The sequence below is a fragment of the Crinia signifera genome, chromosome 3 (assembly GCF_055691185.1).
Source record: "Crinia signifera chromosome 3, ASM5569118v1, whole genome shotgun sequence".
Taxonomy (NCBI): Eukaryota; Metazoa; Chordata; class Amphibia; order Anura; family Myobatrachidae; genus Crinia; species Crinia signifera.
Window position 1 is genome coordinate 195089714 of NC_139219.1, and position 18299 is coordinate 195108012.

At 42.0% G+C, this 18299-nt stretch overlaps 1 protein-coding gene across 7 annotated transcripts in view; it reads right to left on the reverse strand.

Annotated features, from left to right (window-relative positions):
- MYO6 (myosin VI) overlaps positions 1-18299 on the reverse strand; it is a 223367-nt gene that overhangs the window by 70028 nt on the left and 135040 nt on the right. For all 7 annotated transcript variants that reach the window (XR_014471746.1, XM_083177172.1, XM_083177171.1 and 4 more), the window contains exons 13-14: positions 16676-16833; positions 10357-10448 (exon numbers count right to left, since the gene is read on the reverse strand). Coding sequence is in view for 6 of the 7 variants with exons in the window: in XM_083177172.1 (XP_083033298.1) it covers positions 10357-10448; positions 16676-16833 (250 nt within the window). In the remaining variant the exon portion in view is untranslated. The remainder of the gene's footprint in view (positions 1-10356; positions 10449-16675; positions 16834-18299) is intronic.

Genomic DNA, 18299 nt, shown 5'->3' on the forward strand with positions numbered 1-18299 from the left:
CCAAATAATATAGGAGAGCAATGACTGCAAAATGGGACGTATTTGTGACGCTAACGGGTGGGCCCGCCCACATTCATCACATTTTCCTCCAGCACCCTGCCTTCCTGGGATGCTGGAGGGAACACTACACTGCTTCCATCTTAAAGGATAAAGTTAACAGTAATAAATGCTATTGGTAACACGAAAGCATATGGCGACTTAAAAACTAAAACCCCATTCACACTAATGATAACAAACCATAGCACTCATTTTTCCCCTTCTGAGCTATATTATTTATAATATCACTTAGTGTGTATGCTCTATATTGTCAATGACGGGCATTCCCGCATGTACAGGCAACATAGCACAGGGCCATGCTGCAGAATGCATTGTGTAGTGTGTACCCATCAATATTGGTGGCTGGGCATGCAAACTTCCTGATGCCATCACCGACGAATGGGGGGTGGGGATTAGCTAGAGGCTGTTAACTATGTGCTCCTTCGTAAGATGATGGAGGACATTGTTAATAACCTGTGGGAGAACGCATCATTGGCAATATGGAGCATAGAAACTAAGCAATATTATCTAGAACAGTATAATTGGTACTTGTGTATTATCATGGCGCCCACTACTCCATTTGCATAGAGGGCTATTCAGGGTAGTGAAATCGCATCGCATTGCATGCTATATTGTATGGCATGCGATGCGATTTTCCTATGTAATGTATTGACTGCTCTGTGTCAGTGAATCCATTAAAAAAGATAGGATGTGATAAAAAATCGCATAGCATCACATGCCATTATTGTATGGCATGCGATGAGATGAGATATCGGTTCTGATGGAACCTAGAATAATGCCATTTAATGTCATTTATTTTGGCCCCTCACCCCACTATCCACATCACCCCGAAGCGTGGCGACCGCAGCGAGCCCCACGAGGTGCGGCGGTACGCGTCCGACCGACCTTTTCATACCCCCACTATCCACGTTGGCGTGGAGTTTATTTTATATAGTGTGCTGAGCGCAGCGAGCCCCACGAGGGGACACATAATACATGTAACATAATACACGTCCCCTCGCGGGGCTCGCCACGCTTTGAGCTCGCCACACTATATAGAATCAACTCCATGCCGACGTGGATAGTGGGGGTATGAAAAGGTCGGTCGGACACGTACCGCCACCCCACGCCATGCTTCGGGATCACGTCGATACTAGGGGGGGCATTAATAAATGATATTATATGTCATTTAATAGAGAATCGTGGGGATTAGTGCTGAGCTTTGCCCTGGTGTGCGTGCAATCAAATGTGACTCCAGATGCGAGTATAAATGGGATAAGGGTATAGATTAGATCTGACACAGTGGTGTAAATTGGAAAAGAAAGTAATTTTACTTGGTGATATCTTGTATCAGACAGAAAAAATAATAATAGTAATAATAGATAAAACAATTAAATTCATTCAATTAGCGGTGGAATGGTGGTGAGTGGAACTAACGTCTGCAGTATTGGTCTAAAGAGAAATGCTAATTCTGGGCAGAATTAAGCAGATGTCCCAACAAAAAGCTTGCGCACCGGGCTTGCTGCCCGTCTTGCCAAGGTGATTGTGGGTATGCAGACAGTTGTTCAGTCTTTAAGATTGAAAAAGTCACGGATTAATGTCAATTATGCTGCACAAATGCAGAAAAGTCTCTGTCTGAGTGCGGCGTCCCGCTGCTCAGACTCAATGTTAGCTTCGGGTACCCCTTTAAACACTTGCCATGAAGTTGTAGTACAGTGTAGGTTTTCGGAGGTAGTATACTGATGGTGCAGCCTAGGGTATGCCAGTGTGCGGTGGGTCTGTGAAAAAGTCACGGATTAATGTCAATTATGCTGCACAAATGCCTGAGAGACCGCCTATACGAGCATATTAGGAACATCAAACGGGGATACGAGGACCATAATCTCTCACATCACTTTAAAACACACCACAATAGTGACCCAGGATCCCTCAGATTTATAGGCATAGAAGAAATAAATCAAAATTGGCGAGGGGGAGACTACACCCACAAACTAAACAAAGCCGAACTTAAGTGGATGTATACCCTTAAGACATTTGTACCAAAAGATCTCAATATGGATAATGAGGTGAATGCAGTCATATGTAAAAATAAGAAATAAAATGCAATATAAAACAGATGATGAGGATGACAATTCAGCATCCCCCGTCGCACCTAGAGACAGATTAATAACCCCGATCTGACATCAATACTAAGATCCACCTCTTTGATTATATTACATAAAGTAAATATATGCAAACCCATGGGGCACTTTATGTAACTGCATTTTAGACTTCTGCACACAATTAGGATTCTGTATCAAGAATCTATCCAGACAGACATACAGACATCGACACCAAGCTGTGTCAACACTTCTGTGAAGAATACAGAGCAACACAGCGATCCCTGTCTGACAGGATCCAGACTATAACTACTAATTAGCGACACCTGAAACCCTGATTGATGGAATCAGGTGTGATTGATAATCACATGGACCAATGAACAAACAGCTTTGCTGCCCAATCACAGCACTAAGGGGGAGATTTAAACCAACTCCGCAACAGACACTTTAACCTCCATGAAGAAGGCTTTGAAAGCTGAAACGCGTTGGTGAACACGGACATTATCTACATTCAGGTCCCCCTACAAACAAACGCCCGGCACACTCCGTGACGCAATCCGGGGAAGAATCTGCAGCAACGCTGCAACCAAGGACGCGGCACGACATCAACATCTGAGGAAGTAAGGGTAAGTAGGAGATAGGAACTGCTCGCGAGGCAGGAGGGCTCCCAGTCGGACGGCGGGATACCACGCAGATACCGACACTATCGGTTGAAGCGAGGTAATCCTGCCACCCGCTCAAGTGCGCACGTCTGCTACACCGGGACCGCTACACGCTGTGGGATCCACTCGCGTGCGGCGGTAACACGTATCACAGACCCACCGCACACTGGCATACCCTAGGCTGCACCATCAGTATACTACCTCCGAAAACCTACACTGTACTACAACTTCGTGGCAAGCGTTTAAAGGGGTACCCGAAGCTAACATTGTGTCTGAGCAGCGGGACGCCGCGCTCAGACAGAGACTATCCTGCATTTGTGCAGCATAATTGACATTAATCCGTGACTTTTTCAATCTTAAAGACTGAACAACTGTCTGCATACCCACAATCACCTTGGCAAGACGGGCAGCAAGCCCGGTGCGCAAGCTTTTTGTTGGGACATCTGCTTAATTCTGCCCAGAATTAGCATTTCTCTTTAGACCAATACTGCAGACGTTAGTTCCACTCACCACCATTCCACCGCTAATTGAATGAATTTAATTGTTTTATCTATTATTACTATTATTATTTTTTCTGTCTGATACAAGATATCACCAAGTAAAATTACTTTCTTTTCCAATTTACACCACTGTGTCAGATCTAATCTATACCCTTATCCCATTTATACTCGCATCTGGAGTCACATTTGATTGCACGCACACCAGGGCAAAGCTCAGCACTAATCCCCACGATTCTCTATGATTACCACTTTCAGTATAGTTTGAGTCAGACTATACATAAGTGCTTTGAAACTAGTCCGACCAGGGAACACTCAGTGCGCAGGTACACCCCCAAATTCCAGTATATGTCATTTAATGTTATAGTACAGGGGTGTCAAACTCAAATTCATTGGGGGCCGCATCAGCAATTTGGTCACCCTCAAAGGGCCGGTCCCCCAAAAAGTACAAATGACAGAAAACTTGTACAAGGTGTACTTTAAAGCAGTATGAAACAGGACATGCATATAACAAAAATGCGATAACAAAAATGGTGGGCCATCAAACAGAGCTATGCTGCAGAAATTTAATTCCACATCCAGTACTAATTATATTGAGGTGCAGGGTTCAGTGGTAGACAGGGACAGAAGGTACAGAGCTGCCTTAGGGATGCTAGAGAAGGTAACACCATTTTGGGAAAGACATTTTAATGTGGGCTAGCAAGATAGACACGCAGTGACTAGAGGAGAGCATGGCCTGGTGTGTAAATGTCACCCTCAGTGACAGAAATCCCCACGTACAGCGACCAGCCCGAGATATACACTACTAACCTATTTCAGTCAGCCGCCTCGCACACACAGTTACCGCTACTACCAGCAGTCCAGCACGGATCGCCAGCTGCGTGACGTCCCAGTCCCAGCAACCAACCCCGCAGCTCCGGCAAGCAAGCGAGTGCGCGTGGGGTGGGAGGTGAGTGAGAGGTGGCCGCCTAGGCAGGAGCTGGGACACACACTGCCCCTGCGTGCTGCCTGCTATCTCCTCGCGCGGGCCACATGACGAGGTCTGGCAGGCCGGATTTGGCCCGCGGGCCTTGTGTTTGACACCTGTGTTATAGTACATTAAATGCAATTATAAGCTTCAAAATCGCATCGCATGCCATACCATACCATAACGGCATGCAATGCGATTTCACTACGTTTGCGTATGTAGTAAATTCGGGAGCCGTAATACCGTACCGTACCGTATAATTCAAAGATATTTGTGTGTGTGTGTGTGTGTATGGATGGATGGATGTTCCACGATAACGCTTGAATGCTTTAATTAATTGTCTTCAAACTTTGCACACGACCTTATCATCTTAAGGGACAATCTAAGTTCGAAAATGGGTTTAATCGGGCAACCCTTTAAGGGTGCTATCATAAGTGTTCATGCTATTTCTGTTGTTTTCATGCATTGCGATATGTCATTGGAAAGCTTCATTTTCTCAATACAACTAGAGCTGCTGAAAGCGCTGCTGGGCCCTGGTAAAAAAAATTGGTATGACAAAAAAATATTTGAAGGGGGTGTGGTCTGTGTGACGATGCACAGGCTGCTGCTGTAGCTGCCTCTCTCCCCAGCTCAGCACACGGCGCTAAGTAGCATGTGCTGATTGAGGGAGAGAGGCTGTGCTGCTGCTGAAGCTTCTGCGCTCTACTTCCACTGCCTGGTTTTTGCAGCGGGGGAGGGGAATGCAGGACCTGGGTCCCGGTAAATGTTGTCTGTTGTCTTTACTTTAGACCTCATACCCACAAAAACATAAAAAAGGCATAATAAATGCAAATGCATGTTAGGCATTTTTACTACTGTAAGAATGCTTTTAACTGTGTGGAAACTTTGCAAATGCCGTAAAAATGAACAAGTAGCCTTCAAAAATGCACTGTACAAAATGCACTACAGTAACGCCACAGACAAATTTACAAAATTGACCATTTAACAAAATGTTTAAAATGCATGCATAAAAAAAAAAATGGCCTGATAAATATAATATGGTTTTATACGTAATCTCTGAAACCATTATTTTTTTATGACATTCTGAATGATCTTAATATCTAAAATAAAAATTAAATTCTTGATATGTTGTGCTCCATGAATTTTTATTTTAATAATTTAAGTATTAAAGCATTACTCTTGGCCCTGAGCTGAACGGTCACAGAACAGATTGTTTGGTTTCTAGAGTAACTGTGGTTTCTGTCTAACTACATTTGTGTCTGCAGTGAGCTTCTAGGCATTGTGCAATGTCCAATCACTTTTCAACAACAAAGCTATAAAAAAAAAAAAAAATGAAATCGCAAATGATCATAGTAAAATTACTGCACACAAAAAATGTTCTACGGGAATAGCCACACATATAGGGCAATTTAGAAGTACATTTTAAATAAACATTTAATGAATGCTAATTACAAGTGGCACATTTAATTAAAAAATGTGATAACATAAATTAGGTGAAAAACCTTTCCACCATTATACTGCATATGTTTGTAATATTTATCTGTGTTCTTTCAAGTTTCATTGAAGGTGTTGTATATTAGAAAAATGATTAGCATATGCCATGATTAAATGCAAATAAGAGCAGTAAAAATAAAAAAAATAACTAGAAAAACACTGCTAAAGATTTTTAAATGATCAAAATGTGCCTTGCTTGTAAATTACTGCAGATGCTAGACTGTGACTTTAACCACACAGGAATTTGTTTTAAACATATGTAAAGTCACAGATAAAGCACAACGGAACTCGGTGTGAGAAACACCACAGCTGCTGTAAGGTAACACTTATTTGTACAAGTTCAGAATCAGTCGCACACAGATTTACAAATACCACAAATTGATCAGTGCAATCTCGTTTTGTCACTTAGTTTTATTTATGCAAATAAGATGCACATATTAGAGTGAAAAAGATGTGCTGTGGAGTCGACCGGGACCTTGTGCGCCGAGAAGCTGTTTAGCAGAAGCCAGAATGTACTGCATGAGGGAGGACACATCTGCATATCTCCCTACTTACAATTATGGGAAAGATGAAGCATTGGCCCGAAATTAGGGGGGGAAGGGGGGGTGGGCGCTTGTGGTCAAGGAGCATGCACTATAATCGTGGCATTTCTGGGAGGACATGCACCAGTTTTCTCTGCTGAGGGGGCATTGTCAGCACTCTGTTGGACAATGCTTCCCAGAAGTAGGACGCGGGACAGTCATTAAGTTGGTATTCAATCCACCACCGCTATTTCCGACCGGGCAAAGAGCAGCGGGTGCCTATTCAATGTTGTCTTACCCGACGCATTTTCATTTATGAAGTCCCACCCATAGACATATAATGGGAAGCATATTGCCCTTCCAGGTTCACAGGTGCAGATAAGCACAGGAAATAAAACCTTTACACAAAAATGGGATGCATTTACACAAAAACACACACAAAAAATGAAGTGCTGAAATAAAGCACTGTTTTACCTGGTTCATTTAAAAAAATAATAAATACAGTATTATGCAAAATTATAAGACATGTTATAGAAGATAATATATCGTATCTGATTGGTTGCCCATAGCAACATCGCATGTGAAATAGAACTCCCATATTAGGAAATTTGCCCCCAAGTGCCAAACTTCTAACTCCTTTTCAAAACACAAAAGTAGAAAATAAAAAGCCACATCAGGATATAATCATTATGTATAGTATAGGTTTTATATCATCTTTTCATGAATTAGATAGCTTTATTAATGTATTATCGTGTAACACAAACCTGCTGAGTAACCTGTTCTTATGGGTGGGGGTCAGAGGAAAGAAAGCAACAGCACACATACATTTGTTTCAGTGGTAGAACTACGGCCATCTCTAGGAAAGCCTACCACAGATATTTTACCTGCTCTGTCTACCTGCCTTCCTGTAATAACTCAGTGCAGATGCTTTTACATTTACAAGGATTGAGCAACCCTGAACCCAGGTTAGCATACAGGAATTACAGCTGGGCCCTTGAGCCTGGCAGCACTGCTTCCAGTGATGCGAAGGCAATGTACATACTTACGGATCAGTTTACAGGAAAGAAATATCCAATTTGTCATACAGTACATTTGTAAAACACAATTCTAGGACAGAATCACTTTAAAGTCTTAGAACAGAAACAGAAAGGCTAGTTCTCTATATATGATGATTTGCCATCCACTGACAAATGGCGGCAGTCAGATATCTTTCTTATTGAGATAAGCGAAAGGACAATTAATATACATACAGTATATTAATCCATCCGTGGCATAACTGACACATTTACTACAAAGCAGTGAGAGTGCAGTAATTAATTTACAGACAACATGAGCTTCATACCAGTACCAAAGAGTATTTATCTCTTTCAACACTGGCTAAATGAAAGGCATAAATTCATTCTAACCTGACATTCACTTGATTTGTCTGTTAAAGTGATTGTATATCAACATTAACCCACTGGTTGCTCAAGAGGACACGGTTGTCTATAAGAGCAGAGCAGATATTTGAAGTCTGATTCTATGTTCTACAGCCGCATTCAAATGTAATTAAAATGACAAACATACAGGGCAGCGAGATACAAACAACAAGTGTTAAGTTACACTCCAGCAGCACTGTCCCTTATAAAGGCCCCCCAATTATTAAGGTGCATACACACAGGGCAATACGATCGCTGGCAATAAATTGCTCAGCAATCATATTGCTCATTGTCCCATTTTCATCAGTTACCAGAGATAATCGCAGATGAAAATGTCACACTGCCGGGAGAAGAGGCAGTGGAAGTCGCTGGTCGGAGGAGCATGCTCCTCCGACCAGCGACCATTCATGGGCTGAAAACAGGAGCCTGCACCCAGCGATTTAGCACCGGTGCACACTCCAATCGCTGGCAATATGGTCGCTCAGCAACCATATTGCCAGCGATAAGTGTACCTTGTGTACACAGCTTTTCTGCAAATTGTCCAAGGGGAGAAGTTACAGCAGTTCCCCCTTGAGCCGTTCGGTACCTTCCCGGGTGGCAGGTCCTTTTGCATGCAATCCCATACGGACTCCGATCAGATGCACATGGGACCGCTAATCTGATTGGACCAAATGTCAAACACATGGGATTTGGCCACTTTTCACCCGACTTCTCAGCCTGATCCATTGAAAGCGGCTAAATCACACTAGTGTATGGTTTTTGAATTAGCCATATTTAATCAAGAATAATACAACCAACATATGAATTTAGCACAAAACTTTACATTTCTAAGAATACAAACAAGCAATATTTGTGTAATGCACCATCCCAAATCCACTCAATCTATTGCATATGCAGTGGTGTAACTATAGCCCCGTGGTGGCTTGGATGCCCTAGGTAAGTTTGGGCGCCACGTGGTCTGCGTAAGCTATTGCTGCTAATTGAGCCGGCGCTGAGTTTGTTGCTGCTGGCTTGCCGGGACCAGCAGAGCTTCCTGTCTGCAGTCCTGGCACTCCTTCTATTTCCATTATAAATACCCCTCACAAAATGGCCGCCCCCTCACTGCAGCTGGTTATCAAGAATGCTAGAGGAGGCGGTGCGTGGCGAACGCAGCGAGCCCTGCAAGGGCCGCGCTTCGGGCTCGGTGGCGAGCTGCACTCGCCACACTATATAAAATCAACTCCACGCCGACATGGATAGTGGGGGTATGAAAAGGTCGGAAGGACGCGTCCCGCCACCGCTCGACCACGCTTCAGAGTGGCGTGGATAGTGGGGGGGGTCAGTGAAACCTCATTGTATGTCATATAAGTGTATAGCTAATGGCATGGCATCGCACCCTATAAAATCTCATGCAATTTTTCCGGAGGTGCAGTGCCATGCAATCCCCTAGGGCCAACAGAGCAGTGAATAAATTACATAAAAAAAATCGCATCGCATGGCACTATAATGGCCCATGAGATTTTGCTACGGTAGCGTACGTAAGAAAACTGGGCGCCCTGCTAGGAAACAAGTACCCATTTCTGTGCATGCGTCGGGTCCAAGCAGCCAAGGCGAACAAAGTGTTCGCCAGCCACTCGCACCCATTAGTGCAGGCAGGGGTGCGTGGGAAGGCGGGGGGGTAGTCATGCCCATGGGAACGCCCAGCATTTCATGGGTGTTGCCATGAAAACAATGTGCATTCCCATGGTAATGACCCAGTGATGCGGGTGCCGGGGGCGGGCAACTGACCTCACCGGATGTCGGCTGCCCGCCATGTTCCCCTCCAGAACACACAAAAAAACTAAGACACCTGAGAGTTTTGCATGTATCTTCCACATCATTCGATGGTCGGCCACCATCGAATGATGTGGGTTTGGCCCCTTAGGCTGCGAATGGATGTTTATTCAAAACATCCATTCTCAGCAATGCGGGCAAATTCACCCTGCGAAGGGGGGTGGCGGACTGTGGGAGCAGCAGACGGGCTTAAAAAGACACGCAGCGCTGCGAACTTTGCAGTGCTGTATCTCAACTAGAATAACCTCCTAGGGACTTAATCAGTAGCTCAAGCAAGTATAACCTTGACTGCTAGCAAGGGGTGGTAATGGCAAACTGCAAAGTGAGACAGATGAGACTGCAGCATGCAAGTGACTACACTTTTCAAGGGACAACTCTGAACATTTAGGTTTACAATTAATGGGAAATGTAAATAATGAAAACAGATGCAATGCTCCTACACTCATACCCCTTTCACACTGCACTTGTTAAACGGTATACTGCCATTTTTTTCTTTTTTTAAACGTTTAAGGCTGCAGTGGGAAAGCACCAGTGTTCATTTACCGGTTAAAGAAAAGTTACAGGGCGCGCGAGCGTCTCGTGTGCACACGCCCCTGACGGGCACCGGCCTCTGGCGGGGGCTGGCGATACTTTCTCCAGTCCCTGCAAAGACTAGGCTAGCTCCATCTGTATCTTTAATATACTGACCCTAAAACCGGTGAGCGTTAAATGCTAAAATAAACTGGAGCAGCTATAATGTTGCCAGCTGTTTCATGTCTCAGTAATTAATGTATGCAAGCGCCCTTAGGGTCTAATGTACAACGTCTTATTTTCTGTATGACAGGTAACATTTAATTCAATATCTGCATACCTCTTTCAGGATCCTTTCGTTAAAGAACTGCTGCAGCTTCTCATTACAGTAGTTAATGCAAAATTGTTCAAAACTGTTGTGTTCAAAGTATTCTGAAAATAGAGGTGATCAGAGCATTAATACAACTAATATCTAATAATGGCTGTTACACAGATTATTGCTGCATTATTAGCATCAACATTTATGAGTTTTATACTAAATCGGAAAAACTAGAAAGAAGAATTACTTTGTAAAAGGGCACAAATTTATTTTCACAGTAAAAAGGTTAGAAACGATTTGGGCATTTAGGGATGAAATGAATTGTGAAGCTAAAACTAGCAACACATGCTTAGATCCATTTGCATATATCAGTCAGATTTCAGCCGATTGACTGCTTATTGATTAGTGCATGGCAACAAAATGCCACATTTGTTTTGATTGTCGTCTCTGATCACTGCATATAGCCTGGAAAAGCAATTCGGTTTGGTCAGCTTTGCCATATACAGATGTAGCCATGCTCATCGCAGCAGCTGGTGCCCATTTGGCGCATCTAGTCACACCTGGAAAATAGCAGTTGTCTAGCCACTAAATTTAAGGATAAGGTTTTATCCAGAGCTACAATGGTAAATTAGAGCTTAGTCTGGGGAACAGGGTCTGTGACACAAATATGAATGGTGGTGAAACAGATCTCTTAAGGCCCATACACACTGGGCTATTTTGAGCTGAAAGCCGCTCAAACGTCGTGTTTTGATTGGCTTTCAGCTCAAAGCCGCCAGGTGCTTACGGCCCAGCGGTGATGCGTGCTCCTGCATCATCGCCAGGAAAGCCGTTCATCTGCTGGTATTACGTCCACCGCCCGCTGACAACGCTGGGCAGGGGGAAAGCCGCTCAGTGTGTATGCACGGAGCGGCTTTCCCCCCAGCGATGACTGCAATCATCGCTGTCCATACACACTGAGAAATGTTGCCCAGTGCGTATGGACCTTAAAGATGAGCACTCACTAGATATTCAAATAACACAATGGCCGTTCCGATTTCTTTCAACAGAACAAATTATATAGTGTGTGTGTACACTGCAAACTGCCTTTTGGTCAATAACGGTATATTAGGTATACATGTAGGTATGCTATACACACAAAAAATAATAATAAGGAAAGCAAAGACCAGCTTTTACAAACACATTTATAATATAAAAAAAGGACTTCTAACGCATAGTGTGTCAAAAGACTTTGCAGAAAAACATTATAAAGATCCAACCGGACTACAGTTCATAGTAATAGAAAAATAAATAGAAACTGAAGGGGAGGAGACCTATCTTCTAATCCAGCGGTTCTCAAACTGTGGGTCCTGACCCCAAAGTGGATCCTGACCTTCTCAACATGGGGTCACGACTCCATGTTGCTGACCATCAGGCTGATGACTTTTCTAATCTCAGTCAGTGAATCAAGGATTCTGAAAAATCTATTGAGTTGTCTGTTATTTTAGGCTATCATTGTATGCCTTCATAATGCTGCCACCATGTATGTGCTGTCTGCTGACCTTGTGATGACCTTCTGCAGTCATTTGCTGTGGTCCCGGAATTATTTTTATTGTCTAATGGGGTCCCAGAATAGAATAATTTGAGGTCTAAACATAGCTATTGACTTACATTTTTTTATATAAATAATCATATATACTGTAACTTCCTTTTTTTTAAACATCAATTCCCCCTTTTTTAATATTAACTCCTTGAACATATTTTATAGGAACAATCTTTTTCTCTCATGCCAAACCTAATTAAATGCCAAAGAAAGATAGAATTCTCCGACCATGTGGTTCCCTCCAAAAATAGATGACTACTTCCTGTTTGAACATTGTTCTTTTAGAAATGTAATAAGTTTTTTAGCTATAAAAAAAGCAACTAAGGAAATGCCCAGACATCCTTGAAAAAAAGTGTACTATGTACACAAAACGCGTTGGTGGCTGGTGAGCGTGGATCCCCTACAGAAGGACAGCAGCGGTAATTCAGTTCCCCACTCCGCCGGCAACTGAGGTGATGTCATTGGCCGGGCGGCAGTGCAGCTGATAGCTGAAGCCAGGAGTTTAGAACATTGCCGCAATATCCTGTTATTAGTGCTGCAGGACCAGGCAGCGGCAACATTAAAGATCCTTGTTGTGTAGCAGAGACGCCGCAAGTCCCCTACACGGCCAGCAGGCTAAGGAATCCACAACCATTCTCCTGAGCCCAGGTAGGGACAGTTAGGGTATTTCAACAACATAAGCTACCTGAAAAAGGATCCACCTCATAATCAAAGTAATCACTCAAAAGAGTGTAAACATTTTAAATAACTATCCCCCTTTTTTCCCCAGTTTGGCAGGAAATAAAAGTCTGTATTGTGGATATATAGCACAGCTTGGCGCAAGTTCATAAATGAAAATGTGAGTTGTTTGAATTTAAAACAACATTTATTGACATCAAATATTTTTTTTAAAAACCAATTTTTTAAGAACAAATATTTTATACATACAAGGTGCACATGGACATAAAAAAGTTCTTTAGCAGATATGGAAAGAATACCTCACCCTATAGCTGGATTGCGGTGGGCTATGACTTTGGAAATCAAATCTGCGGCACCACCGCAGAGGATTTTAGGGTAGAGGTCCCAGTAGAAAAAGTGCAAATGCGTCCCTTTCCAATGGATGTCCAGGTGTCCAAATTTAGGTGTGTGTACACCAGCGTATAGCAGCAACGCGTTTCGGGGAGCAATCCCCTTCTTCAGGCTGTATGCTGTGCCTGTGCTGGTTGGGGGTATTTATACCCCTTTCCTGATTGCTGAATTAGAGTACTGACCAATCGAAATTGCGGCAATTTCCCGCAATTTCTCCGCTTACCGGAAGCGACCTGCGTTCCAGCAGTCACTTCCGGTTTGCGTTCCACCTCTTTTCTGCTGTCTAACATGTTTTTCCTCCAGGCGCTGTTACCGGAAGTGTTCTGCGTTCCAGCAGACACTTCCGGTTTGCGTTCCACCTGCGTTTCCGCACTTTGGTGCTTTCTGTTGCGGCTGGGCTCCGGGGTCTCTGTGTTGTCAACAACCTTCACTGGCGTCCCTTTCTTTAGAAGTGCTTGTGAAGGCTTGGTTCTTTTGTTTCCCATCTTTCTGGATTATCGTTCTTCCTTTAGAAGATTTAATGGATGTTCCGGCCGCCATGTTTAATATGGGCAAAGTAAGGGCAGGACGATTCTCATGATGTTTTTACATTCCAATTCCACTCATTACTCTCCTCACCTACTTTGCCGTACTTTGTATTCCGGCATGGTCCATCCCTTTTACCGGGAGAGTAATGATTAACAGATAATCCACTTTACAATTTTTTCCGGAAATACATAGAAAAATAGAACAGAAAGAGAACATGTTAGAGGTATAAATTAAACAGATAAATCATTAAAAGCTTCTAAAAAACTGATATTAATACTAGTAAAAGTTTAAAATATTACTCTTCTAAAAACCATTTGAGTTCAAAGTCAACATTGTGACCATTAGGTAAAAGTGTGTCTAAAAGAAAGATCCATTTCATTTCGTTTTTTGCCAAAATGGTTTCCACATCACGGTTTTTCCAGTGGGCATTGACCTGTTGGATTTCCGCATATATACAATATCCGCAAAGGCGCAATTACCCACCCATTGTCGGAGCATTTTTTAAAACATCACAAAAAATGCGAAAGCGCCATTAAAAGATTCATAGGAATCCAACAGGTCAATGCCCACTGGAAAAACCGTGATGTGGAAACCATTTTGGCAAAAAAACTAAATAAAATGGATCTTTCTTTTAGACACACTTTTACCTAATGGTCACAATGTTGACTTTGAACTCAAATGGTTTTTAGAAGAGTAATATTTTAACCTTTTACTAGTATTAATATCAGTTTTTTTAGAAGCTTTTAATGATTTATCTGTTTAATTTATACCTCTAACATGTTCTCTTTCTGTTCTATTTTTCTATGTATTTCCGGAAAAAATTGTAAAGTGGATTATCTGTTAATCATTACTCTCCCGGTAAAAGGGATGGACCATGCCGGAATACAAAGTACGGCAAAGTAGGTGAGGAGAGTAATAAGTGGAATTGGAATGTAAAAACATCATGAGAATCGTCCTGCCCTTACTTTGCCCATATTAAACATGGCGGCCGGAACATCCATTAAAGGAAGAACGATAATCCAGAAAGATGGGAAACAAAAGAACCAAGCCTTCACAAGCACTTCTAAAGAAAGGGACGCCAGTGAAGGTTGTTGACAACACAGAGACCCCGGAGCCCAGCCGCAACAGAAAGCACCAAAGTGCGGAAACGCAGGTGGAACGCAAACCGGAAGTGTCTGCTGGAACGCAGAACACTTCCGGTAACAGCGCCTGGAGGAAAAACATGTTAGACAGCAGAAAAGAGGTGGAATGCAAACCGGAAGTGACTGCTGGAACGCAGGTCGCTTTCGGTAAGCGGAGAAATTGCGGGAAATTGCCGCAATTTCGATTGGTCAGTACTCTAATTCAGCAATCAGGAAAGGGGTATAAATACCCCCAACCAGCACAGGCACAGCATACAGCCTGAAGAAGGGGATTGCTCCCCGAAACGCGTTGCTGCTATACGCTGGTGTACACACACCTAAATTTGGACACCTGGACATCCATTGGAAAGGGACGCATTTGCACTTTTTCTACTGGGACCTCTACCCTAAAATCCTCTGCGGTGGTGCCGCAGATTTGATTTCCAAAGTCATAGCCCACCGCAATCCAGCTATAGGGTGAGGTATTCTTTCCATATCTGCTAAAGAGCTTTTTTATGTCCATGTGCACCTTGTATGTATAAAATATTTGTTCTTAAAAAATTTGTTTTAAAAAAAATATTTGATGTCAATAAATGTTGTTTTAAATTCAAACAACTCACATTTTCATTTATGAACTTGCGCCAAGCTGTGCCATATATCCACAATACAGAATTCTATCCCCAGGGGGAAGGTATCCTCCCTATGGTTTATCAGCTGGCTGCATTTTTATAATTGATGCGCATTAACCACTTGAACACCCTACCAAAATTGTAGGAAATAAAAGTCTGGCACATTTTATTATTTTTATTGCTCCACACATTTCACAGATTTTTATGACTAAACACATTCAAATTTCTATTAATTGCTAATTAATATAGGTAGCTGGTTGGACCATTTTGTCGATTACGGCTGTGAACTGTCGCAATCACGGCTGAATCTCGACAATCCCCGGCCTTTTATGCAGACACGCCCACTTTTTGACGATCGCCAGCCGGGACATTGAATTCTGCCTGGTGATATGCTGTTGAGCAAATCTAAAATGGGCCAGGGTCACGGCTGTTGGGATGGATCGACAGTCATGACCCGGGATTGAATACACCCCTATAAGTACTATGTCCCTGAGATCCAATCAGTGGTCAAAATTCTCAGTTTCTGCAAAAGTGAGAAGAAGCTGAAAAACCAGGGGAGTGAGAACCTTAGAGACCCCACCTTTGCTAAATTTGTGGGAGCAAGTAAGGTTTCAGTTTTTTAGTACCTGGGTTTATAGACTGTTGTTACATTTTACTGAATTATTCGCACATTGCTTGGTGTAATCCCAGTAAACACTGAAGTCATTAATTATACGGTTATTAGCTTTCAGGAATAGCTGTTGCTATTGCATTGTGCAGAAATGTTCTGTTCTGATAGAAGGATGAACATGAGCCTAATATTAATTTACACCTTTATTCCCAAGAACACTGCAGGTTAATTGCAAAGATGATACATTAATAACATTTCAGAAGAAGGGCATCTGGTTATATGACTAAAGGCATTCAATAGAATGCTAATGGCATTGAGAGAAATAGACACAAGAGGTGTAAGTAAAACATTGAACAGAATACAAGAACAACATGAGTGCTAAAAAGGAGAACAACGCACTGCTAATAATTGCCCACAAGTGCATTCATTGTTTTGTAAGCGCTTATATGGAGTGTCTGCTATGAGTGTAATAAGAACTTATTAAAGCTTTATATTACAATTGAATGATGTTCTGTTAGCCATGGTGAATTTCTGTGGCTAAAATTACATCAGGGCTTTTCTATTAGGCCCATAGCTCTTGTTGGGGATTATGCTTTAGGTGTCTAGCATGTGAAACATAAATCCCAAACAAGCAGTCCCAGGAGACCCATTTTTGCAGAGCTTATCCTGGATCCCTTATGTTATTGGCCGATAGCATCTAGTTGATCACACATGCCACAAAAAGGCTACAAAGGTATAGTCCAATAATAACATATCATAACTTACAGGCATAAACTAACCATTAATAATCACTTAGATTACTTACCAAAACCAGCAATGTCTAAAACGCCAATAAAGAAAGTAGAACGTTCAAAAGGAAAGCACTGATTTACGCGGTTGACCACATGATCAAACAGCCGGCTGTATACCGCCTTTGCCAGCGCATCTCGAGCATTGTTTGCCTGCTCCACTTTCAGTGGCACCCTGAAAGAAAAACATACATTTTTCATAACCAAATATGATATAAAAAAGACAGAGGATTTACAAGGTGTTGAACCACTTCTGAGCTGACACCACTTTCTTCTTAAAACTGTTCCACACTCAAAATATCATTACCATATGTTACGTACACGGCCTATTACTGGAACGTCAAACATCACAAACAATGTTTATACTTGTTAATTTGGTATGCTTTGTGCTAGGGGCATGGATAGGTGGCCATCACACCACTCCAGTGACTTCATGCTAGCTCCAGGCCTCTTTTTTGCCAAAAATGCTTTTCAGCTATAATGACTAGTGTGCACAAGGATTGCTGATTAATTTGATATGTGCCATGTGTATCTATGTGAGACTGAGGGGTACATTTACTAAGATGGGAGTTCTATTGAAGATATGATGTTGCTCAAAGCAACCAATCCAAATAATTTATTTATTTTAGCATTTTCTATAAGATAGAATCTGAGTTTGCATATTCTTCCTGTGCTTGTGTGGGTTCCCTTCAAAAACATCTTAAATTATGCTTGCAGGTTTTTTCTCACAAAAAGTATCCCTAGTGTGTAGGTATGTGTTTAAGGCAGACTAGATGGGGCAATTATCTGTTGTCTGACACCAAGGGTGACATTTAATAGAGGGCGATTTGGCTTTTTGGCGAAAATTTTGCCAAAATTGTCCGCTAACACACTTTTCCCACATAAGATTCTTTTGCAACAAATTACAGGTAAATATGTATCTCACCCACATGCACAAAAAAATGAAACTCGAGATTTATTTCCAAGTTGAGGTAGCGGTACCCTAAAAAGTGCCAACTGCATAAATATTTAGCTGTGATCTCTTTTCGTAGTTTCGAACTAGTGGCATATAAAAGGTGATGACTGCCAAAAAAGAAATCTGTATTTTTGAAAGGGTTATACTGAACTTGTGTTGGACCCCTTCCTATGGATATACCTATAACTTACATATTATTATTTAACATATATTTGGTGGGTATTATGAAGGTAAAAGTGTGCAACAAGTTTGACAAATTTCAATTATTTTGCAGGCTGAGTATTGTTTAGGGCAATGTTGTCTATGTCTCCATTTGATTATTGCTCTCGACATAACCTTTCACGTTTGATACTACTGGCCTTTTAAACTCTGTAATCCTCTTAGAAAGCTAAGCTCCAATAGTTGCGGTCCATTTGCTTTTCTGTAAATAAACCATATCTTATGAAACCCTTCACCATATCAGAATAAGATGGCAGGTAAAGTAAATTGTATTATTGTGAATTAAACCATATATACTCCCAATGTATAAATCATTGTTGGGAAATATAAGCTCGCTATTAACTAATAATTGTTTAAAAAAAAAAACTTTTACAGTACTGATGTTTGTCAGCTAAGTAAAGACTCTAGTGCAGTGGTTCCATGGCAAGGATAAAGGTTTTTACATAAATTTGGAGAAAAATATTAGG